Raw genomic sequence first — 24,151 nt, 5'->3', positions numbered from 1 at the left:
TTATAATTTTAGCCTGCCCTAACTGACTAAGATGTCCAGCCAGAGCTTCTGAGTGAGGTGAAGTATTTGATTGGTTGGTAGTGCAGACTCCTGTAGAGCTGTAGAGTCAGGTATGGTTCAGGAGTGATGGGACGGGAGTAACAACAGTGACGTTATTCAGAGAGCTGGCCTGGCAGAGTGCCTGGTAGCCCCTTGCTGATGTATGTGTTTGCGCGTGAGTCTAGTAAATCTGGTGGAAGCTTTGAGCAGGTATTATGTCACACACTCGCTAGGCCAACAGCTCTGCTGCCTCACGCTAGAAGACTGAGAAGGACGAGACAGGATAAGACGGGACAGGCCAGAATGGATCGGGACAGAACAGTTTAGGACAGAACAGTTCAGGACAGAATAGGATAGGACAAAACAGGACGAGACCTTACAGGACCAAACAGGGGCTGGCTGAGTCCCAATACTCACAGAACTCTTCCTACTCTACCCTTTTTTCCATTCCTAAACAGGAGAGGAGGATTTGGAACATAATACATAAAAGGATAGGTGGACTATGTGCATTATAATAGTATGACTTCACACACACGCTCACACACACACACACACACACACACAAGTCGAGATAAACTAATTTAACTATGGCTGCAGCAAAGTCAACGTAGCATACATTTCAACATAAATACAGGCATGTTGGGGAGTGCTTTAAATGGATCCCTGTATTCTGAGAATGAATACCCTCTCACATCTATTGGTCACTGATCAGTTAGGAACTCCCCTCACCTGGTTGTCTAGATCTTAATTGGACACAAATTGAAAGGACAAACCAAAAACCAGCAGACACTAGGTCCTTCGTGGAATGAGTTTGACACCCCTGGTCTACAACATCAGGTGTGGGTCAGGGACAATACAGCCAAACCTAGGTTCAAATACTACTTGAAATCTATCAGATACTTGGGAGATTGCCTTGAGTGCCAGAGGGGTGGGGTTTGAACTTTTGGGACTGTTATATTGGTATATTAAGCCAGGCAAGCTCAATCAAGCACAGAAAGTATTTGAAATGATTTCAAATAGTATTTGAACACAGCATCATGCTGACTGCAGTAGGAAGCTAACAACTGACTTGGAGAACACTTATTGACATTCATACAATACTGACTGGCGGTGATGAGGTTTTGTTCACTTACAGTGAAAAAATGCATTGGACATACGTTCTAAGTGCAATATTAGTGTGGGTATTGGAATGTAGCCTGAAAGATTGAACTCTTGACAGTACAAATTGAAGGTGCAGGGGGCAGGTTTGTGAGACTTCTCTTCCTTCCGTCCCGTTCTCATCTCTCTGAACTTTAGGGTTGATTTTAGGGAATGTTCTGGATTTTTCAAATGTTCTGATGGGATCAAGTAGAGCCGGACGTAGCAGGAACAGAGAGTCTGGGGAGCCTTTCAAGACTGAGAGGCATGGCTCTCAGTCCTGAAAGACTCTCCAGCCTCTAATCCAATCTAATCCAATCAGCAGGCTGGGATTTCTTACGCAGAAAGAGAAAAGGAATAGCAGGACAAGAGGAGAAGAAAGACAGGAGGAAGAGCATGAAAAAAGGAGAAGAAAGAGAAGAGGAAGAGCAGGACAAGAGGAGAAGAATGAGAGGAGGAAGAGCAGGACAAGAGGAGAAGAATGAGAGGAGGAAGAGCAGGACAAGAGGAGAAGAATGAGGAGGAAGAGCAGGACATGAAAGAGGAGGAAGAGCAGGACATGAGGAGCAGAAAGAGAGGAGGAAGAGCAGGTTGAGAAGGAGCATTCAGCTTCATTCAGTTTCCAAGAGAACTGTAGGCTGTCTGTTCAGAAGTGCAAATAGTTCTGCAACAGTAATACAACATCATCGCAATGCCATCAGCTCTGACAGGGAAGTTCACATCTCAAACAATCACCTGCCACTTCAAACAAACGGCCAACACAGTTTGCTTTTGTTCTGTTTGTTGTTCTCTTCCTAGTGGCCGTGTATAAAGTATCGTAGATAGAGTGAGATGGTTGGTCCAATAAGGAAAGCAGAGGAAGGGCATGATGCCCCCAGGCAATATCACGCTTCAGGATGCCCCCCAGGCAACGTCACGCTTCAGGATGTCCCCCAGGCAACGTCACGCTTCAGGATGCCCCCCCAGACAACGTCACGTTTCAGGATGCCCCCTCCAGACAACGTCACGCTTCAGGATGCCCCTGAGGCAACGTCACGCTTCAGGATGCCCCCTAGGCAACGTCACGCTTCAGGATGCCCCCCCCCCCAGACAACGTCACGCTTCAGGATGCCCCCCCCAGACAACGTCACGTTTCAGGATGCCCCCCCCAGACAACGTCACGTTTCAGGATGCCCCCCCCAGACAACGTCACGCTTCAGGATGCCCCCCCCCAGACAACGTCACGCTTCAGGATGCCCCCCCCCCCAGGCAACGTCACGCTTCAGGATGCCCCCCCAGGCAACGTCACGCTTCAGGATGCCCCCCCAGACAAAGTCACGCTTCAGGATGCCCCCCCCCCCAGACAACGTCACGCTTCAGGATGCCCCCCCCCCCAGACAACGTCACGCTTCAGGATGCCCCCCCCCCCAGGCAACGTCACGCTTCAGGATGCCCCCCCCCAGGCAACGTCACGCTTCAGGATGCCCCCCCAGGCAACGTCACGCTTCAGGATGCCCCCCCAGGCAACGTCACGCTTCAGGATGCCCCCCCAGACAAAGTCACGCTTCAGGATGCCCCCCAGACAAAGTCACGCTTCAGGATGCCCCCAAGACAACGTCACGCTTCAGGATGCCCCCAAGACAATGTCAGCCAGATGGCAGCATGAAGCATCAGGTGATCAGCTTATAAAGACTGGACTGCACAGGTTGATTTTTACACATGGTCAATCGTTGTGATCGATTCGATTCCTGATGATCAATAAAGAAGTGCGGGGAAACCAGCCCCCTGTCTATCGTCTGTCTGAGGTGGGTGAAGGAGGAGGAAACAGGGGCTTGGTTGGATCCACAGATTACTATAGTACACCACATGTCTGTTTGTCTGTAGATTTATCTATCTGTGTGGCCACTTTCCAATTCCCCCCCCAAAGTGTGCAATTGTTCACTACCCCTCATGCATTTTAAAAGCATTGGTGTAACTAAGCATGTCCCATCAGCTTCCAACACTCCATTCCTTTTAAATCCACAAGGAACGAGTGAATAAGTGCACACTTGACGAGCTAGTGAACAAGGGGTAGAGAATTTAACTGCAGACAGAGGGTAGTTTAGTGAGACCAGAGGGCAGGCGTATGGTTCACGGGTCAGAGGTCAGGGGTGAAGGGTCACAAGGCAACGGCGGTACAGGGGTGTTTGAGCTTGCAGGGCAGCACCCCTCTGTTGAGCTGGTAGAACTCCACCAGGTGGATCAGGTCTGTGAACTTAGTGGAGCCATCATCCAAACTGAACAACATCTGACCTTCCTCTTCACACTGTGAGAGAGAGAGAGGAGACAATATACAATACGGTTGAGAAGGAGGCAGGAGATAGGATGTGAGAGCAAACTGAGATGGAGCCAAATTGGATGAACAAGAAGGAAGTGGAACCGAATAGAGGTAGATGAGTATAAAGAACTGACCGGTAGGATCTGGAAGTGTCTGATCTTCTGGTGGTGGCACATGGTCAGGACAAACGCCTTGGGGTTACTTTGACTGTCTCTCAGCAGGAACAACCTGACACACCCACACATAAAACATTTTCACTTATGCTGTACATCTATACATAGGGATGGTCTGTGGGTACTAGGATGGATGGTTGGGAGGGTGGCTTAAGAAGGATTATACAGCTTCTAAGTCTTACCCGTCTACTTGTCCTTGTTGCATGATCATCTTGTGGGACTCTTCTCTAATGATGCGACCATGGAACCATAGCTGTGTTCTGTGGATCACTGAAAGACAACATCAGGTTTCAGGTGTCTGAAAGCTATTTTCGGCTTTCAATGTATAAACACAAGACGTGCACTATACAGCTTTACACATGCAGAGATACAAGCAGCCTGCATCCAAAATGACACCCTTTCCCTATATAGTGTTCTTTTTATGACCAGGGCCCATAAGTAGTGCACAATGAAGGAAATAGGGTGCCATTTGGGAGGTAACCACAGATATAGGAACTGCTTCATATCCCACTTGTGTAACAACAACTTGTGTAACAATACACTCCATTAAATCAACCCTTAACCGAAAATGCAGTTTTAAGTAAAAAGTGAATTAAGTAAAAACTTAAATAAAAATAACACAATTAAAGAGCAGTAGTAAAATAACAGTAGTGTGGCTATATACAGGGGTACCAGTACAGAGTCAATGTGCTGGGGTACAGATTAGTCGAGGTAATTGAGGTAATATGTACATGTAGGTAGAGTTAAATTGACTTAAAATAGATAATAAACAGAGAGTAGAAGCAGCGTAAAGGGGGGGGGGGGGAGACAATGCAAATAGTCTTGGTAGCCATTTGATTAGCTGTTCAGAAGTCTTATGACTCGGGGGTAGAAGCTATTAAGAAGACTTTTGGACCTAGACTTGGCGCTCCGGTACTGCATGCTGTGCGGTAGCAGAGAGAACAGACTATGACTACGTTGGCTGGAATCTTTGACAATTTTTAGGGCCTTCATCTGACACCGCCTGGTATAGAGGTCCTGGGACGGCAGGAAGCTTGGCACCAGTGATGTACTGGGCCGTACGCACAACCCTCTGTAGTGCCTTGCGGTCAGAGGCCGAGCAGTTGCCATACCAGGCAGTAATGCAACCAGTCAGGATGCTCTCGATGGTGCAGCTGTAGAACCTTTTGAGGATCTGAGGACCCATGCCAAATCTTTTCAGTCTCCTGAAGGGGAATAGGCTTTGTCGTGCCATCTTCACGACTGTCTTGGTGTGTTTGGACCATGATAGTTTGTTGGTGATGTGGACAACAAGGAACTTGAAGCTCTCAAGCTAGTCCACTACAGTTCCGTTGATGACAATGGGGGCGTACTCAGTCCTCCTTTTCCTGTAGTCATCAACAATCATCTCCATTGCCTTGATCACATTGAGGGAGAGGTTGTTATCCTGGCACCACACGGCCAGGTCTCTAACCTCCTCCCTATAGGCTGTCTCATCGTTCTCGGTGATCAGGCCTACCACTGTTGTGTCGTCGGCAAACTTAATGATGGTGTTGGAGTCGTGCCTGGCCATGCAGTCATGGGTGAACAAAGAGTAGAGGAGGGGACTGAGCACGCACTCCTGAGGGGCCCCCGTGTTGTGGATCAGCGTGGCAGATTTATTGTTACTTACCCTTACCACCTGGGGGTGGCCCATCAGCAAGTCCAGCATCCAGTTGCAGAGGGAGCTGTTCAGTCCCAGGGTGGAGTGCAATAGAGATTGCATCATCTGTGGATCTGTTGGGGCGGGGATGCAAATTGGAGTGGGTCTAGGGTATCTGGGATAATGGTGTTGATGTGATCAACCTTTCAAAGCACTTCATGGCTACAGATGTGAGAGCTTTGGGGCAGTAGTCATTTAGGCAGGTTACCTTAGTTTTCTTGGGTGCAGGGACTATGGTGGTCTGCTTGAAATATGCTGTCAGGGAGAGGTTGAAAATGTCAGTGAAGACACTTGCCAGTTGGTCAGTGCATGCTCGGAGTACACTTCCTGGTAACCCGTCTGAACCTGCGGCCTTTTGAATGTTGACCTGTTTAAAGGTCTTACTCACATCGGCTATGGAGAGCGTGATCACACAGTCTTCCGGAACGGCTGATGCATGCTTCAGTGTTGCTTGCGAGCATAGAAGTTATTTAGCTCATCTGGTAGGCTCGTGTCACTGGACAGCTCGTGGCTGTGCTTTCCTTTGTAGTCTGTAATAGTTTGCAAGCCCTGCCACATTCGACGAGCGTTGGTGTAGTATGATTCAATCTTAGTCCTGTATTGATGCTTTGCCTGTTTGATGGTTCATCGGAGGGCATAGCGGGATTTCTTATAAGCGTCCGGGTTAGAGTCCCGCTCCTTGAAAGTGGCAGCTCTACCGTTAAACTCTGTGCGATGTTGCCTGTAATCCATGCCTTCTGGTTGGGCATGTACGTACGGACACTGTGGACGACATCGTCGTCGATGCACTTATTGATGAAGCCAGTTACTGATGTGGTGGACTCCTCAATGCCATTGGAAGAATCTGTGCAAGAAAAACAGTCCTGTAGCTGAGCATCTGCGTCATCTGGCCGAGTCACTGGTGCTTCCTGCTTTAGTTTTAGCATGTAAGCAGGAATCAGGAGGATAGAGTTATGGTCAGATTTGCCAAATGGAGGGCGAGGAAGAGCTTTGTACACATCTCTGTGTGTGGAGTAAATGTGGCCTAGAGTTATTTTTCCTCTGGTTGCACATTTAACTTGCTGATAGAAATTAGCTATAAATGGATTTAAGTTTCCCTGCATTAAAGTCCCTGGCCACTAGGAGCGCTGCCTCTGGATGAGTGTTTTCCTGTTTGCTTATGGCCTTATACAGCTCATTGAGTGTGGTCTTATTGCCAGCATTGGTTTGTGGTGGTAAATAGACAGCTACGAACAATACTCTCTTGGTAAATAGTGTGGTCTACAGCTTATCATGAGATACTCTATCTCAGGCGAGGAAAACCTTAATATTAGATTTTGTGCACCAGCTGTTGCTTACAAATATACACAGACTGCCACCCCATGTCTTACTTGAGGCAGCTGTTCTATCTTGTCGATGCAGCGTAAACCCTTCAAGCTGAAGGTTATCCGTGTTTATCGTTCAGCCATGACTAAGATGTTACAGTTTTTAATGTCCCGTTGGTAGGATATTCATGATCGTAGCTTGTCTATTTTGTTATCCAACGATTGTACGTTGGCTAATAGGACTGATGGTGGAGGCAGATTACACACTCGCCGTCGGATCCTTACAAGGTACCCAGACCAAAATCCCAGATCTCTCCGTCTCTTTCACATGCGACTGACGGGGATTTGGGCCTTGTCGGGTGTCTGAAGTAAATTCTTTGCGTTCGACTCGTTAAAGAAATAATCTTTGTCCAGTACGAGGTGAGTAATCGCTGTCCTGATATACAGAAGCTATTTTCGGTCATAAGAGACAGTGACATAAACATTATGTACAAAATAAGTCACAAATAACAATAGCACAATTGGTTAGGAGTCCGTAAAACGGCAGCCATCTCCTCCGGCGCCATCTAGCATTACTAAGTATTTATGAAGTTACTGTTAAATGTTGTTACTAGTGTAATTATTACAGTACTACTATCCATGTATAAGAGCAAAGTAATGTAAAGTGTAGGGTACCTGAGCTGAGAGAAGATGGGTGGAGGAGGCTGGGACTGCCCAGAGCATTCATACGGTGACCACGTTTCTGACGGCAGGAAAGATAAAAAATAAAAAAACTATTTTAGATTCAGAATGACAGAAGTACACCTTCTTCTTAGTCTGAGTTTCCCAATCTTCCATCCCATCCACTTCCTCTCCTTCCTACTCTCCTCCTCACCCTCCATGTCTGTCCCTCCTCCACCGCGGCACTCTGTGCTTCCAGAGGGTTCTCTATGACGCGTCCCGTCCTGCCAGAGAAGTCCATGGCCACCAGAGAGTTCTCAGACACACTCCTCTACAGAGACAGATAACTTGTCTGAGCCACGCTACTGCTCTCCAATAGATTCTAGTTTGCTTAAATAGAGTAGGGAATAGAAACATGTGAATAGGAATCTTACCACAGGAGTAGAGAAGTGTGAGACAGGAGACTTCCGCTGCTGGGGACTCTTGTAGTTCTGATACAGTAATATCCCATACTGTCAAAACAGAACATATATGTAGCGCACAACAAAATACATTTTCAAGTAATAAATATAAATGAAACATCAGTTATACAGAAGATTCTGTGAGAGTGTGTGTGTGTGTGTGTGTGTGTGTGTGTGTGTGTGTGTGTGTGTGTGTGTGTGTGTACTGTACCTTTAACAGTCTGAAGGCAGTCATCCAGCAGGTTCTGCTCTGTTCATTTTCGGCGCACAGCATCCTCAGCTCCTTGCACTCACTCCTCACCTTACTGGGCTGTCAATCAAACAATCAGCCAATCATTTAACCTTACTGGGCTGTCAATCAAACAATCAAATGTTCAGTTAGACAACCCGTCAGCCAGTATTCACTAAATCTATAACTAGATATTGCTTGAAGCTCTTTAATATTCTCTCCAACTAAGATCACTGCCCGGTATGGCAACTGCTTGGCATCCGATCGAAAGGCACTACAGAGGGTAGTGCATACAGCCCAGTACATCACTGGGGTCGAGCTCCCTGCCATCCAGGACCTCTATACCAGTCGGTGTCAGTTGAAGGCCCTAAAAATTGCCAAAGACTCCAGCCACCCAAGCCATAGACTGTTCTCTCTGCTACTGCACGGCAAGCGGTACTGATGCACCCATAATACGTTGCATGGACTCATTCTGGTGGGCACTAATAGTGTTTAACATAGTGTTTTTGAATGACTACCTCGTCTCTGTACCCCACTCAAGCAATTATCTGTAAGGTCCCTCAGTCGAGCAGTGAATTTCAAACACAGATTCAACCACCAAGTCCAGGGAGGTTTAACAATGTCTCGCAAAAACATGTTAAAAAAAAGAAAAAAAGTCTAACCTTTATTTAACTAGGTAAGTCAGTCAGGAACAAATTCTTACTTACAATGACAGCCTACCCCCTGGCCAAACAATCCCCTAACCCGGACGACACTGGGCCAATTGTGCACCGCCCTATGGGACTCTCGATCACGGACGGTTGTGACACAGCCTGGGATCGAACCAGGGTCTTTAGTGACGCCTCTAGCACTGCAATGCAGTGCCTTAGTCCGCTGCGCCACTCGGAAGACACTGAATACTCCTTTGAACATGGTGAAGTTATTAATTACAGTGCCTTGCGAAAGTATTCGGCCCCCTTGAACTTTGCGATCTTTTGCCACATTTCAGGCTTCAAACATAAAGATATAAAACTGTATTTTTTTTGTGAAGAATCAACAACAAGTGGGACACAATCATGAAGTGGAACGACATTTATTGGATATTTCAAACTTTTTTAACAAATCAAAAACTGAAAAATTGGGCGTGCAAAATTATTCAGCCCCCTTAAGTTAATACTTTGTAGCGCCACCTTTTGCTGCGATTACAGCTGTAAGTCGCTTGGGGTATGTCTCTATCAGTTTTGCACATCGAGAGACTGACATTTTTTTCCCATTCCTCCTTGAAAAACAGCTCGAGCTCAGTGAGGTTGGATGGAGAGCATTTGTGAACAGCAGTTTTCAGTTCTTTCCACAGATTCTCGATTGGATTCAGGTCTGGACTTTGACTTGGCCATTCTAACACCTGGATATGTTTATTTTTGAACCATTCCATTGTAGATTTTGCTTTATGTTTTGGATCATTGTCTTGTTGGAAGACAAATCTCCATCCCAGTCTCAGGTCTTTTGCAGACTCCATCAGGTTTTCTTCCAGAATGGTCCTGTATTTGGCTCCATCCATCTTCCCATCAATTTTAACCATCTTCCCTGTCCCTGCTGAAGAAAAGCAGGCCCAAACCATGATGCTGCCACCACCATGTTTGACAGTGGGGATGGTGTGTTCAGGGTGATGAGCTGTGTTGCTTTTACGCCAAACATAACGTTTTGCATTGTTGCCAAAAAGTTCAATTTTGGTTTCATCTGACCAGAGCACCTTCTTCCACATGTTTGGTGTCTCCCCCAGGTGGCTTGTGGCAAATTTTAAACAACACTTTTTATGGATATCTTTAAGAAATGGCTTTCTTCTTGCCACTCTTCCATAAAGGCCAGATTTGTGCAATATACGACTGATTGTTGTCCTATGGACAGAGTCTCCCACCTCAGCTGTAGATCTCTGCAGTTCATCCAGAGTGATCATGGGCCTCTTGGCTGCATCTCTGATCAGTCTTCTCCTTGTATGAGCTGAAAGTTTAGAGGGACGGCCAGGTCTTGGTAGATTTGCAGTGGTCTGATACTCCTTCCATTTCAATATTATCGCTTGCACAGTGCTCCTTGGGATGTTTAAAGCTTGGGAATCTTTTTGTATCCAAATCCGGCTTTAAACTTCTTCACAACAGTATCTCTGACCTGCCTGGTGTGTTCCTTGTTCTTCATGATGCTCTCTGCTCTTTTAACGGACCTCTGAGACTATCACAGTGCAGGTGCATTTATACGGAGACTTGATTACACACAGGTGGATTGTATTTATCATCATTAGTCATTTAGGTCAACATTGGATCATTCAGAGATCCTCACTGAACTTCTGGAGAGAGTTTGCTGCACTGAAAGTTTTTGATTTGTTAAAAAAGTTTGAAATATCCAATAAATGTCGTTCCACTTCATGATTGTGTCCCACTTGTTGTTGATTCTTCACAAAAAAATACAGTTTTATATCTTTATGTTTGAAGCCTGAAATGTGTCAAAAGGTCGCAAAGTTCAAGGGGGCCGAATACTTTTGCAAGGCACTGTACACTTTAGATGGTATACCAATACACCCAGTCACTACAAATATGATTTAAAAAAAATGATTTAACCTTTTTAACTAGTCAAGTCAGTTAAGAACATATTCTTATTTACAATGACGGCCTAAGATACAAGCATCCTTCCTAACTCAGTTGTCAGAGAGAAAGGAAACCAGTCAGGGATTTCACCATAAGGCCAATAAAGACTAAAAGTTACAGAGCTTAATGGCTGTGACAGGAGAAAACTGAGGATGGATCAACAACATTGTAGTTAATCCACAATACTAACCTAACTGATGGAGTGAAAAGAAGGAAGCCTGGACCGAATAACATATTCCAAAACATGTATCCGTTTTGCAACAAGGTACTAAGTAATACTGCAAAAACATTTTGGCAAAGCAATTCACTTTTTTGTCCTGAATACAAAGTATTATGTTAGGGGCAAATCCAATACAACACACACGGTGTACTATTCTCCATATTTTTGAGCATAGTGGTGGCCGCATCATGTTATGGGTATGCTTGTAATCATTAAGGACTGGGGAGTTTTTCAGGATAAAAAAATCTATGGAACAGCGCTAAGTACAGGCAAAATCCTAGATAAAAACCTGGTTCAGTCTGCTTTACACCAGACACTGGGAGATGAATTCACCTTCCAGCAAGACAATAACCTAAAACACAAATCTACACTGGAGTTTCTTACCAAGAAGACAGTTAACATTCCTGAGTGGCCAAGTTACAGTTTTTACTTAAATCTACTTGAAAATGGTTGTCTAGCAATGATCAACCACCAATGACAGAGATTGCAGAATTTTGAAAAAAATAAATGTGCAAATGTTGCACAATCCAGGTGTGGAAAGCTCTTAGAGACTTAACCAGAAAGACTCGCTGCTGTTATTGCTGCCAAAGTTTCTACAAATTATTGACTCAGTGGTGTGAATACTTAGGTAAATGAGAAATATCTGTATTTCATTATCCATACATTTGCAAAAAAAAAAATATATATATATACACATTTTCACTTTGTCATTATGGGGTACTGTGTCTAAATATAAAAAAATATATATATTTAATCCATTTAGAATTCAGGCTGTAACACAATCTGTGGAATAAGTCAAGGGGAATGAATAGTTTCTAAAGGCCAAGATATCGTTACTCATTGTGTATTTATTATTACATGTTTTACTGTTTCTATTATTTCTCTATTTTCTTTCTCTCTGCATTGTTGGGAAGGGCCCATAAGTAAGCATTTCACTGTCAGTCTGCACCGGTTGTTTATGAAGCATGTGACAAATAACAATTGTGTGTCAGGCTCAGTGTGTCCTAGCAGGCCCTGTCCCAGCCTATCCCACTAGGCTGAGCCAGTATAACCTGGTTACCTCCAGGGATAACCCCCGCAGAGGTATACACATTACAGGACTGTCTATCTGCTACCTGGGGCCAGTGTGTGTGAGTGTGTCCCTCACCTTGATACAGAACTGGTAGTCAGTGGGGGCGTTGTGCAGCTTCCTCCCTGTGGTCACTGTGAACACACTACTGTCCTCCAGGTCTGACAACAACTGGAGGTGTCTGGGCTCCTAGAGAGAGGATGGAGGTAGGGAGGAGGTTTGAACAGTCCTTCCTTGGAGTAGTTTCTTTAGTGTAGTGCACTAAACAGATAATTGGGCACTAGGGCACTACACAGGGAATGAGAAGTAATTTTGGCCACATCCCTTCTTCCTACCTTGGAGGATCCTTTAGTGGAGTAGTAGAGTCCAGAGCGTCTGAGGAACATGGAGAGTCTCTTCCAGGACTTCCTGCCAGACTCCTTCAGATAGAGGAACCCCTGCACCTCAGGACAGCTGCTGGAGTTTAGGAAGTTCTGTACCAAAACACACACAGGAGTGAGTAAGGACTCTCTGGAATGTGTGCGTGTGCTTGTGGATGTGGAGGTGGGGATAGAGGTGTGCATATGTGTACATGCATAGGTCAACATTCACAAGGCCGCGGGGCCAGACGGAATACCAGGACGTGTGCTCCGGGCATGCGCTGACCAACTGGCAGGTGTCTTCACTGACATTTTCAACATGTCCCTGATTGAGTCTGTAATACCAAAATGTTTCAAGCAGACCACCATAGTCCCTGTGCCCAAGAACACTAACACTAAGAACACATGAAGTGCTTTGAAAGGCTGGTAATAGCTCACATTAACACCATTATCTCAGAAATCCTAGAGCCACTCCAAATTGCATACCACCATACACATCCACAGATGATGTAATCTCTATTGCACTCCACACTGTGGAGAATGCTATTCATTGACTACAGCTCAGCGTTCAACACCATAGCACCCTCAAAACTCATCACTAAGCTAAGGATCATGGGACTAAACACCTCCCTCTGCAACTAGATCCTGGACTTCCTGACAGGCCACCCCCAGGTGGAGAGGGTAGGTAGCAACACATCTGCCATGCTGATCCTCAACACTGGAGCCCCTCAGGGGTGCGTGCTCAGTCCCCTCTACTCCACCCCAGTCATAGACTGTTCTCTCTACTACCACATGGCAACCCCCACACCATAAGACTCCTGAACAAGTACTCAAATGGCTACCCGGACTATTTGCATTGTCCGACACCCCCAACCCCTCTTTTACGCTGCTGTTACTCTCTGTTTATCATATATGCATAGTCAGTTTAACTATACATTCATGTACATACTACCTCAATTAGCCCGACTAACCGGTGCCTGTATATAGCCTCACTACTGTATATAGCCTCACTACTGTTAGTTTTCACTGTCTTTTTACTGTTTCACCTAATACCTATTTTTTACTTAAACATCGCACTGTTGGTTAGGGCCTATAAAATAAGCATTTCACTGAAAGGTCGCACTATTTGCATTGTTACACCTGTTGTATTCGGTGCGAGTGACAAATAAACTTTGATTTGATGTGTGTGTGCTAGTGCATGTGGTGTAACAGTACTCCACCTGTAAGAGCTGTGACTGGGGGATGGAGCCGTTAGATACCTGACACCATGCCACCATCTGCTCCGGAAAGAAGTTCTGGAGAGAGAGAGAGAGAGAGAGATCGAGAGAGAGAGAGAGAGAGAGAGAGAGAGAGAGATTGAGAGAGAGAGAGAGAGAGAGAGAGAGAGAGAGAGAGAGAGAGAGAGAGAGAGAGAGAGAAAGAAAGGAGAGAATACAGAAGAATGGGAGAACAGAGAGCAAAATACTTCAGGGACTTCAGTATCACATTAGTGATGGAACCACTATTAAGAGGGAGTGTGAGAGAATGAGAGAGAGAGGGGAGATGAGAGAAGAGAGAGAGGAAGGAAGGAGTGAGAGTAGTTGAGAGAGGGTAGAAGGAGAGAGAGAGAGAGAGGATAGGGGAGAGAGAGAGAGAGAGAGATGGAGGAAGGAGAGAGAGGGACATGGAGAGAGGAGAGCGATCCAGAGTAGATGCAGTATGATCTCACCACCTGACGTAATTCCTTGGTGAGCGCTCATATACACACACACACACACACACACACACACACACACACCTTTTGTGTGATCGACATGGAAGTTTTACTGAAGTCATTACCAAAGCACTGAGGTGAGGTCACTCCCTCTTACTGAATCACCTCAGGCAGTGTGTGCAACGGAGTGTGTGCACGTGTGGACAGAGGACTCACCAGGGGGTTCCTGAAGAATTCATACTTGGCATAGTTCTTCCTGAAGAGGAATTTACTGTCGCTGGTCATAGAGGCTTGAACCTGAACCACCAACTCATGGTCCTCCAGACAGCGCTCTGCAGAGGGGAGGGGGAGAAGGGGAGGAAGAGGGAGAATAGAGAGATCAGCCCATTTATTTGCATTGTTACAGTTGGTTATCACACTTGTTTCCAGTATCTGAACTGCCACTGGAAAAGAGAGGAGGGAAGAGATTGGTAGGCTGTGAGCACGCACGCGTGAGAGAGAAGCAGGTTTTGGCATTGCAGTAGGATGATGTCATATATTTTACTTGATTGGACAGAGAAGCCGAGCCCAGTTCTCCTGTCCTCTCCCTCTCCTTTCACCCTCACCCAATCCCCTCCCTCCCTCTCTCAGCTCCATCACTCCCTTTGTCTCGCCCTCTTCTTCTCATCCATTTCTCTGCCTCTCACTCTCCCTCCTTTCCTCTTCCGTCCGTCCCTCCCTCCCTCTCTAACTCTGTCTCCCCTCCCTCTAACTCATCCCCCTGTCAAAGCACAGTCAGAAATAACTGTAGTTTGTATAAAAAGCTGAAGTTGACTATTGAGAGTAATAGACCTCGTATATTGTTAACGCTCTCTATTTTGATGTATAGGCTAGAAGTGTGTGTTCTCCTTTCTCGCTCTCTTGATCTTGAGATCACATGACTCCAGCTGATTGGAGACCCATGTTGGCACGTTCCAGGTCGGACGGACGGACGCACACATACATACACAGTGCTAAAACCCACAGTTGCTCAAAAAGGATTGAGCCCATACCGTGCCTCACTGCTGGCTAACACAGAGTTCAAGGTGTGTGTGTGTGTGTCTACGCCACTCTGTCCTGGCGTCTAGCAGTGGAATTTCCTGTTGAAGTAGAAGGACAGAGCTGATTGTCTGAGCTGTCTGGGGGCTCGACCAATGCAGCCCTGGGATTGGCTGTTTGCTGCATTGGCCTGATACTGACACCGTGCCTCTGCACACTTCCCCCTCTCCACCCCTTCCCTTCCCTTTCTCTGCGCTCCTCTCACATACAGTTTTTCCAGAAATTACGATGATCTACCACGTATAAAACAATCTTCTATTCCAGTAACAGTCAGTAGAGATAGGAAAGCTTGGTGGAAAACAGGATAGAGAATACGAGGGAGGCAATAAAACCACACTAAAAAGGTGAGGCAATAAAACCACACTAAAAAGGTGAGGCAATAAAACCACACTAAAAAGGTCAGAAGGTTAAACAGAACTGTGGATTTTATGTGATTGAAGCTTTTAGGTAGCTAGAGTCTACAGTATATGCTTCCCCAACCTTAACACACTCAATACTCGCGCACACACACACACACACCGAGGCCCAGTAGTGGGTGATGCTCCACCAGGCTCCAGCTGTTGTCGTCCAGACAGTGGCTCTTATAGACCAGGAGCTGACACACGTCTCTGGCCCTCATATCAGCCGGCACCTCCACCACCTTCCCTGCTCCATCCTCACTGTACACCTTGATGATCTGCACACACACACACACACACACACACACACACACACACACACACACACACACACACACACACACACACACACACACACACACACACACACACACACACACACACACACACACACACACACACACACACACACACACACACAGTGAGAGAGATAAATATTGTCTTCATATAAAAACAATATGACACCGTCCCTGCCCCATCATCACTATTCACCATTATTTGAATGAAAGGTCACAAAATACATGTACAGTCATTTACAAACAAGCCACTGTAAAGAGCAGTGGAAACATGAAGGGCCGGTTAACCGTTAAGCCTGGTCCACGGACAAGCATGCTGAATATGATTCATCTGTGTCCAGGGAGTTGGCATATAGAGCTGCTAAAGACTTTCCTTCTGAGCTCAAACTAACAATGCAACTATAATGCATTATGATGGAGTTATAACACATTGTAAGACTTGTCATAAGCAAGACTGTCTGCCTTATATTCATGTCATAATAATCCAGACTAAATAACGGCCATTGTGAGTCAGTTGAAATTTTAATAAAACAGGTTAAGCCTAGTCCTGATCTCCAATGAGCTGTTAGACTTAGTCCTACTGTGTGTCTGTTTCTCAGACTGACACACACACACACACACACTATCCGTTCTACGTACTATCCAGATGGTTGAATCCGGATCCTGTGGTACAGACTGTTCTCTCTGCTATCGCATGGCAGGCAGTACCAGCCCGCCAAGTCTAGGTCCAAAAGGCTCCTCAACAGCTTCTACTCCCAAGCCATAAGACTGTTGAACAACTAATCAAATGGCCACCGGACTATTTACATTGACTTCCCCCTGCTACTCAATGTTTATTATCTATGCATAGTCACTTTACCCCTACCTACATGTACATATTACCTCAATTACCACGACTAACCTGTACCCCAGCACATTGACTTGGTACCGGTACCCCCTGTATAAAGCCTCGCTATTGTTATTTTATTGCGTTACTTTTTTCACTTTAGGTAATTTATTAAATATTTTCTTCACTCTTATTTTTCTTAAAACTACATTGTCGGTTAAGGGTTTGTAAGTAAGCATTTCACAAGGTCGTATTCAGCACCTGTCGTATTCAGCACAAGTGACAAATATAATATAATTTGATGTAAATGAGGATATTCTCGAATGCTGACCATGACCTACGTTTCTCGTCAGAAAAACGGTTGACTCGTGATTACACATACGCACCTGAACATACACATTTAACAATATGCCTGAGATACACTATACACACACACACACACACACCATACATACTCTACCAGTCAAAAGTTTTAGAACACCTACTCATTCAAGGGTTCGTCTTTATTTTGTCCTTTTTTCTACATTGTGTAATAATAGTCAAGACATCAAAACTATGAAATAACACATATGGAATCATATAGTAACAAACAAAAAAAAGTGTTAAACAAATCTAAATATATTTTATATTTGAGATTCTTCAAATAGCCACCCTTTTTTCATAGTTTTCATGTCTTCACTATTGTTCTACAATGTAGAAAATAGTCAAAAATAAAGAAAAACCCTTGAATGAGAAGGTGTTCTAAAACTTTGACCGGTAGTGTACATATATACCTCTGAGATATACGCACTAAACATATGCCTGAAAATATACATACATACATTCACATAAACATACACAGTACTCACACTTAAAAATACACATACGCACTTAACGATACACACACACAAATATTCACGCCTCAAAAACACACCCACATTTACTCAAATGCACACATACACCTGTGAGCAAAACCCTATTGATAGAGATATCTCCATCTAACCATCTCTCCATCCTAATCTTCTTCCTCCCAGCAGGGAAGTGTGTTTGTGTGTGTGTGAGCGTGTTGTGTGTGTCCGCAGAAAATGTGCCTAAATTTCCATCATTAAGTTTTATCCCCAAACCCATCAAGACACAACACTAGAAACAAGTCCAGAGTAGAACACAGAATCACACGACACTACAAACACCATAGTAGAACACAGAATCACACGACACTACAAACACCATAGTAGAACACAGAATCACACAACAATAGAAACAACTTCACGGTAGAACACAGAGAATCACAGGAAACCAAAAATGACGCCACAGCTCTCTCTGCCTCCTCCTTCCACCGTCCCAGCCCAGTGCCCGGGCTGTGTCTTGACCATTACAGGACAGGACAGAGACAGGACAGCAGAGAACACAAAGGGTATGCACTAGAAAGGAGACGCCAGAAACAAAAGAAGAAAAGTATTTATTGCGTCTCGTGGTAGTTTGAGAAAGTTTCTAAATGTGGAATGTCATCACCGCTAAAGTTCTACACCCACACACACACTCTACCCACACACACACTCTACCCACACACAAGCTACCCACTACACACAAACATGCTTACCTCTACAGCCTGAAAGAGGCAACAGTCAGGAGAGCACGATGGCATTTTCACACTGAGCCTCACTTTACTGAGACAGAGAGAGTGGAGTGAGAGAAAGAGGGAGGGATAGGGGGAAGGAGGGGAAGAGAGGGAGGGACTGAGAGGTAAAGTGAACACGAGATTGGCAGAGGGAGAAGGAGCGATGGAGGGGACATTGAAATAGAACAAGGAATATTGGTGGGGGAAAGAGACGGAGTGAGGAGAGGGGGAATGAAAAGGAGAGAGGAGGGCAAGAAAGAGAGAGAGAGAGGAGAGCACTTCCTCTCATGCTGGGCAGGATAATGCCTGAATGCTCCTCTGTCTAAGACTCAGCCAGTGGATTAGTGCGGTGTGTGTGTGTTTGTGTGTGTGCGTCATGCGTGCAGAGAATTCACTTCATGTCACACACAACGTACAAACAAATGCATCCACACACACACACAGACCCAGTCATAGTCACGCATCTCCAAACATTTTCTAGCTGCCTCACGGTTTCAATTTCTCTTATCAGACCAACCTTCCCCCTTTGTTTTCTTCCCTCCCCCTCTATTCTCCTCTCCATTTCAGCCCTCCTCTCCTCTACAGATGGGTGTGAGATGGAGGGATGAAGGGTTAGGTATGGAGCAGTGTGAGGAACAGATGTCTGTTGTCTTTCATGGGGCTGTGGGGGAGAAACAGTTTGGTCACTAGTTAAAGTGGAAGAAGTCTGTAAAGAGTTCTTTAGTTTTAGACTGGGATCACGTGTCAGCTATAGGGGCTGGCAGACAGGAGGGGGGGGGGGGGGGGGGGGGGGGGGGGCGAGAGAGACTGGCGATTGCTCAGCTATTCTGCTGAGAGAAAATGGAAGATAAAGTGGAGAGAGGGAGGGGGGATTAAGAGAGGGAGAGAGACAGTGAGTGACAAATCATTTGATATTTATTTAGATTCTAGTTTATTATCCATTTATTCATTCATTTATTATTTTAGTTTAAACTGAATAAAATCTAGCAATTATTCAAGTGTATAAATTGTAAATAACAATATAAATGAGACTAGTGCTGAGCAATTAGTGCTTTGAGGTCGGTTAAAAAATGGTTGGTTCAAAAATGTGTTATTTGTTTCGTGCTGTTGACGAGCCCAGAGAGCAAATCAAGCCTACCACTGGCCAATCAGATAGCTCAGATCACAGTTTCTGCACTGTTTCCTTGAGCCTATAGACAGGAAAAAGAAGCCTTGAGCGCACAGCAAAGTTGATACCGTGAGATTTAAAAACTTTTAAAACCCTGACTAGAGAGAGACTCAATGAATACGTTCACGTTTAAAGTTGTTATTCAGCACAGTCAAAACAAAACACTTCTAGAAGCCATAAAATGCAAGACAACCAGCACTGCAGCTATAATGAATAGATATAGCAAAGAGTTACAATAAGCTAGATTGCGTTATTATTAGCAGCTTGTCCCTTTTTTTTTATATCAAGTAATATTTCACTTTATCTGGACACCGGATTAACACAATGAATTGGTGCATGAGACAGAAATAATGCAGTTATTATAATAATGCGAACTGAATTTCAGCTGGAAGACAGTGTCCCCTTTTCTCAGCAGAGGGATGGTGAGTCAGCCTCACAGCCGCTCTCTCCCTCCTCTCAAACCAGGGGCGGAACTTTCACTGGGGACATGTCCCCACCACATTCTGATATAGCATTTTTGTACGCTCCAGTTTTATCATTGGAATGTGATACAAAACGCAGGCATCGGTGTGCTTTAGGACCGTGCGGACGCCGCCATGCGGTTGATAGGCTGTTAAGTGTTTATCTGTCTGGGATTAAATAAATAAATACAGAAATACATAACCAGTCAGAAGTTGACACACCTACTCATTCAAGGGTTTTTCTTTATTTGTACTATTTTCTACATTGTAGATTAATAGAGAAGACATCAAAACTATGAAATAACACATATGGAATCATGTAGTAACCAAAAGACTGCAAAATAAAAATATCTTTAAAAAATTAGGTTCTTCGAAGTAGCCACCCTTTGCCTGATGACAACTTTGCACACTCTTGGCATTCTCTCAACCAGCTTCATGAGGTAGTCACCTGGAATGCGTTTCAATTAACATGTGTGCCTTGTTAAAAGTTAATTTGTGGAATTTCTTTCCTTTTTAATGCGTTTGAGCCAATCAGTTGTGTTGTGACAAGATAGGTGTGGTATACAGAAGATAGCCCTATTTGGTAAAAGACCAAGTCCATATTATGTCAAGAACAGCTCAAATAAGCAAAGAGAAACGAGAGTCCATCATTACTTTAAGACATGAACGTCAGTCAATACGGAACATTTCAAGAATTTTGAAAGTTTCTTCAAGAGCAGTTGCAAAAACCATCAAGCGCTGTGATGAAACTGGCTCTCATGAGGACCGCCACAGGATTGGAAGACTCAGACTTACCTCTGCTGCAGAGGATAAGTTCATTAGAGTTACCAGCCTCAGATTGTAACCCAAATAAATGCTCAGAGTTTAAGTAACAGACACATCTCAACATCAACTGTTCAGAGGAGTCTGTGTGAATCAAGCCTTCATGGTCAAATTGCTGCAAAGAAACCACTACTAAAGGACACCAATCAGAAGAGACTTGTTTGGGCCAAGAAACATGAGCAATGGACATTAGACCGGTGGAAATCTGTCCTTTGGTCTGAGGAGTCCAAATTTGAGATTTTTTTCCCCAACCGCCGTGTCTTTGTGAGAAACAGAGTAGGTGAACAGATCTCCACATGTGTGGTTCCCACCGTGAAGCATGGAGGTGGTGGTGTGATGGTGCTTTGTTAGTTATTTATTTAGAATTCAAGCCACTCTTAGCCAACGTGGCTACCACAGCATTCTGCAGCGATACGCCATCCCATCTGGTTTGCAGTTAGTGGGACTATCATTTGTTATTCAACAGGACAATGACCGAACACACACCTCCAGGCTGTGTAAGGGTTATTTGACCAAGAAGGAGAGTGATGGAGTGCTGCCTCAGATAACCTGGCCTCTACAATCACCCGACCTCAACCCAATTGAGATGGTTTGTGATGAGTTGGACCACAGAGTGAAGGAAAAGCAGCCAACAAGTGCTCAGCATATGTGGGGACTCCTTCAAGACTCTTGGAAAAGCATTCCTAATTTTTTTATTTTAAGTAGGCAAGTCAGTTAAGAACAAATTCTTATTTACAATGACAGCCTACCCCGGCCAAACCCTAACCCGGGCGATGCTGGGACAATTGTGCTCGGTCCAATGGGACTTCCAATCGCGGCCGGTTGTGATACAGCCTGGAATAGAACCAGGGTCTGTAGTGACCCCTCTAGCACTGAGATGCAGTGCCTTAGACCGCTGTGTCACTCGGGAGCCCCCCTTGAATGAGTTGAGTATGTGTGTCCAAACAATTGACTGGTACTGTATATTTGGACACACCTACTCACTCAAGGGTTTTTCTTAATTTGTACTATTTTCTACATTGTAGAATAACAGGGAAGACGTCAAAACTATGAAATAACACATATGGAATCATGATAAATACATCTAAATATATTTTATATTTAAGATTAAGATGCCTTGATCTATTACCAGTGTGATCATATACATACAATTTTGAAATCTAATTTCAAAATGGTCTGAGAAGAACAACATTGACAGGGCAATTCAAGCATAGCCAATTTAAAGTCATAATGTAATGAACTTTAGCCTACTACAAACCTCATTGCTACAGCTACTGTTTTTAATATGTTGAAATTTCATAGGCTTATGTTTTTAAGTCATGTTTCAAAAAAATCTGATCAGTAGATTTTGATTCAGAAATTGATCTTGACTCAGAAAGGTTGGTGATCACTGTTGTAGTTAATTACCACGTTTTCTGCACAAAACTATGTAGAATATTGGCCTGTTGGAAACTACAACTCCCTACTACATCCCACAGTTCGAGCTTGATCGGATTTATCATCTCGACAGAAACTTCACATTGAGCTCACAGGAAAAAAAAACTAATGGAATTCAAATAATTGAACAGACTTTGATCAATTGGTTGTTCAAAAAACAAACAAAACATTTGGTTAATCTCTCAGCACTAAGACAGAGGGACAGAAAGATAGAAAGAGCGAGAGAGGCAGAATGAGAGACAGAAAGATAGAAAGAGCGAGACAGGCAGAATGAGAGACAGAAAGAAAGAAGAATGTCTGTAATGTAATGTAGTACTGAGTCATAATCAGCCTCATGTGTGGATCGCTGCATGCCAGCTGGCCCCTAATACAGCCTGCATGAGAACACACACACACACACACACACACACACACACACACACACACACACACACAGAACATACAATGTTATGTTGAGTAGCCCCACAGCAAGAGAGAGAGAGCTGTACGTTGTCATAGGTTACATCCACAGAGATTAATATCTGTGTGTGTGTGTCAGTAACACTCTTCTTTCACATTACATCTTAACATCCTCTTCCCTTCCATCAATCCCCTTTCCTCCCCGACCCTCCTGGCTCCTTCCTTCTCACTCTGACTTCCTCACACCTCTTCCCACCCTCCATCTCAGATATCTGACCATGACATGGAGAGAGAGATGGAAGCGAAGCGTCTAGACATTATGAGCAGGCAGAATTATGTGGTTGTTAGTCTGGGTCAGTGTGTGTGTGTCACACCGAGACGCTCGCTCACACACTCGTGGTCTGAACTTGATTAGAGGCCACAGTTCAGCCTCAAACTCAATTTACCACTTAACTAACCTTGTCTTAACCACACACACGCTGTGGTCTACCCCCTTATTATGACTCAGGCTCTCTAACAGATAAACAGATAATAGATTTTTTCAAAGGCTTTTCAGCCTCTATTGGTTTCAGGGAAGTAGAGCGAAACACATAAATGATGTTAAGTAATAAGGAAAACACACACACACACACACACACACACACACACACACTCAATGATCTTATGGCCTTTATCAAATAACCTTTACATATAGTAAGGGGAAGAGGGAGCGAGCGAGAGATTGAAGCCAAGGGTTACAGAAACAGTCGTCCACATTTTTATTTGATGTTCTAAAAAAAGACTTGTGCCTCTGGGCTCATTTAAAAGCAAGAATTACATTACAGATGGACTGACTCAATCAATCACACACACGCACACAGATGCCAAAGTAAACCAAGCCAATGAGACAGCAGTGGTGAGGGCAGCTAACCCGGAGGGCCTGACGGAGACTTGTGTAAGACTGGCCATTCCCATTGTCTGGGAAACTGCCTTCTCACACATGCCAGCCAGGTCACCTGTGATACAAGTCAGTATTTGACGTCCATCCAGGTCTATGGACGTTGGGAGATGAGGTGGAAACTGGCCACTAGGGACAACAGTGAGTTCTGTTACCGTCTACCTTATGCCTCTGATTCCAAAGGTTGCGAGTTCAAATCCAGCGATGTTATTTTTGAGATTTAATGCCTAAACTAAACCTTAAATACTTACAAATTTGATGTTTAAGAAACATGGATGAACGTCTAATTAGGATGTGAGACTGTGAGAGCCAGTTGTGCACGCACCCACACACACTCGACTTCACGTGTCCTTACTAAAAGCGGTCTAAAGCTGAGGTCTATGAGAACATGGCTTACAGTACGAGTCAAAAGTTTGGACGCACCTACTCATTCAAGGGTTTTTCATTTTTACTATTTTCTACATTGTAGAATAATAGTGAAGACATCGAAACTATGAAATAACACGTCTCATGTAGTAACCAAAAAAGTGTTAAACAAATCAAAATTATTATTATTATTGCCTTGATGACAGCTTGCACATGCTTGGCATTCTCTCAACCAGCTTCACCTGGAATGCTTTTCCAACAGTCTTGAAGGAGTTCCCTCATATGCTGAGCACCTGTTGGCTGCTTTTCCTTCACTCTGCATTCCAACTCATCCCAAACCATTTGAATTGGGTTGAGGTCAGGTGATTGTGGAGGCCAGGTCATCTGAGGCAGTACACCACCACTCTCCTTCTTGGTCAAATAGCCCTTAC

The 24,151-nt window shown here is 44.5% G+C and overlaps 1 protein-coding gene across 2 annotated transcripts in view; it reads right to left on the bottom strand.

Moving 5' to 3' along the window:
• Window positions 1-2,865: 2,865 nt before the first annotated feature.
• The window catches only part of LOC139373627 (growth factor receptor-bound protein 10-like), a 55,508-nt gene continuing 34,222 nt past the window's right edge, over window positions 2,866-24,151 (bottom strand). For both annotated transcript variants that reach the window (XM_071114350.1, XM_071114351.1), the window contains exons 6-17: window positions 15,533-15,689; window positions 14,153-14,268; window positions 13,464-13,538; window positions 12,220-12,357; window positions 11,963-12,073; window positions 7,963-8,061; window positions 7,725-7,802; window positions 7,505-7,621; window positions 7,306-7,372; window positions 3,828-3,915; window positions 3,607-3,700; window positions 2,866-3,460 (exon numbers count right to left, since the gene is read on the bottom strand). In XM_071114350.1, the coding sequence (XP_070970451.1) occupies window positions 3,314-3,460; window positions 3,607-3,700; window positions 3,828-3,915; window positions 7,306-7,372; window positions 7,505-7,621; window positions 7,725-7,802; window positions 7,963-8,061; window positions 11,963-12,073; window positions 12,220-12,357; window positions 13,464-13,538; window positions 14,153-14,268; window positions 15,533-15,689 (1,287 nt within the window). In that variant the 3' untranslated portion in view covers window positions 2,866-3,313. The remainder of the gene's footprint in view (window positions 3,461-3,606; window positions 3,701-3,827; window positions 3,916-7,305; window positions 7,373-7,504; window positions 7,622-7,724; window positions 7,803-7,962; window positions 8,062-11,962; window positions 12,074-12,219; window positions 12,358-13,463; window positions 13,539-14,152; window positions 14,269-15,532; window positions 15,690-24,151) is intronic.

This window comes from Oncorhynchus clarkii, chromosome 18, assembly GCF_045791955.1.
Source record: "Oncorhynchus clarkii lewisi isolate Uvic-CL-2024 chromosome 18, UVic_Ocla_1.0, whole genome shotgun sequence".
Lineage (NCBI taxonomy): Eukaryota > Metazoa > Chordata > Actinopteri > Salmoniformes > Salmonidae > Oncorhynchus > Oncorhynchus clarkii.
The sequence above is the reverse complement of the archived record's forward strand: the minus strand, read 5'-3'. Positions and strand labels throughout refer to the sequence as shown.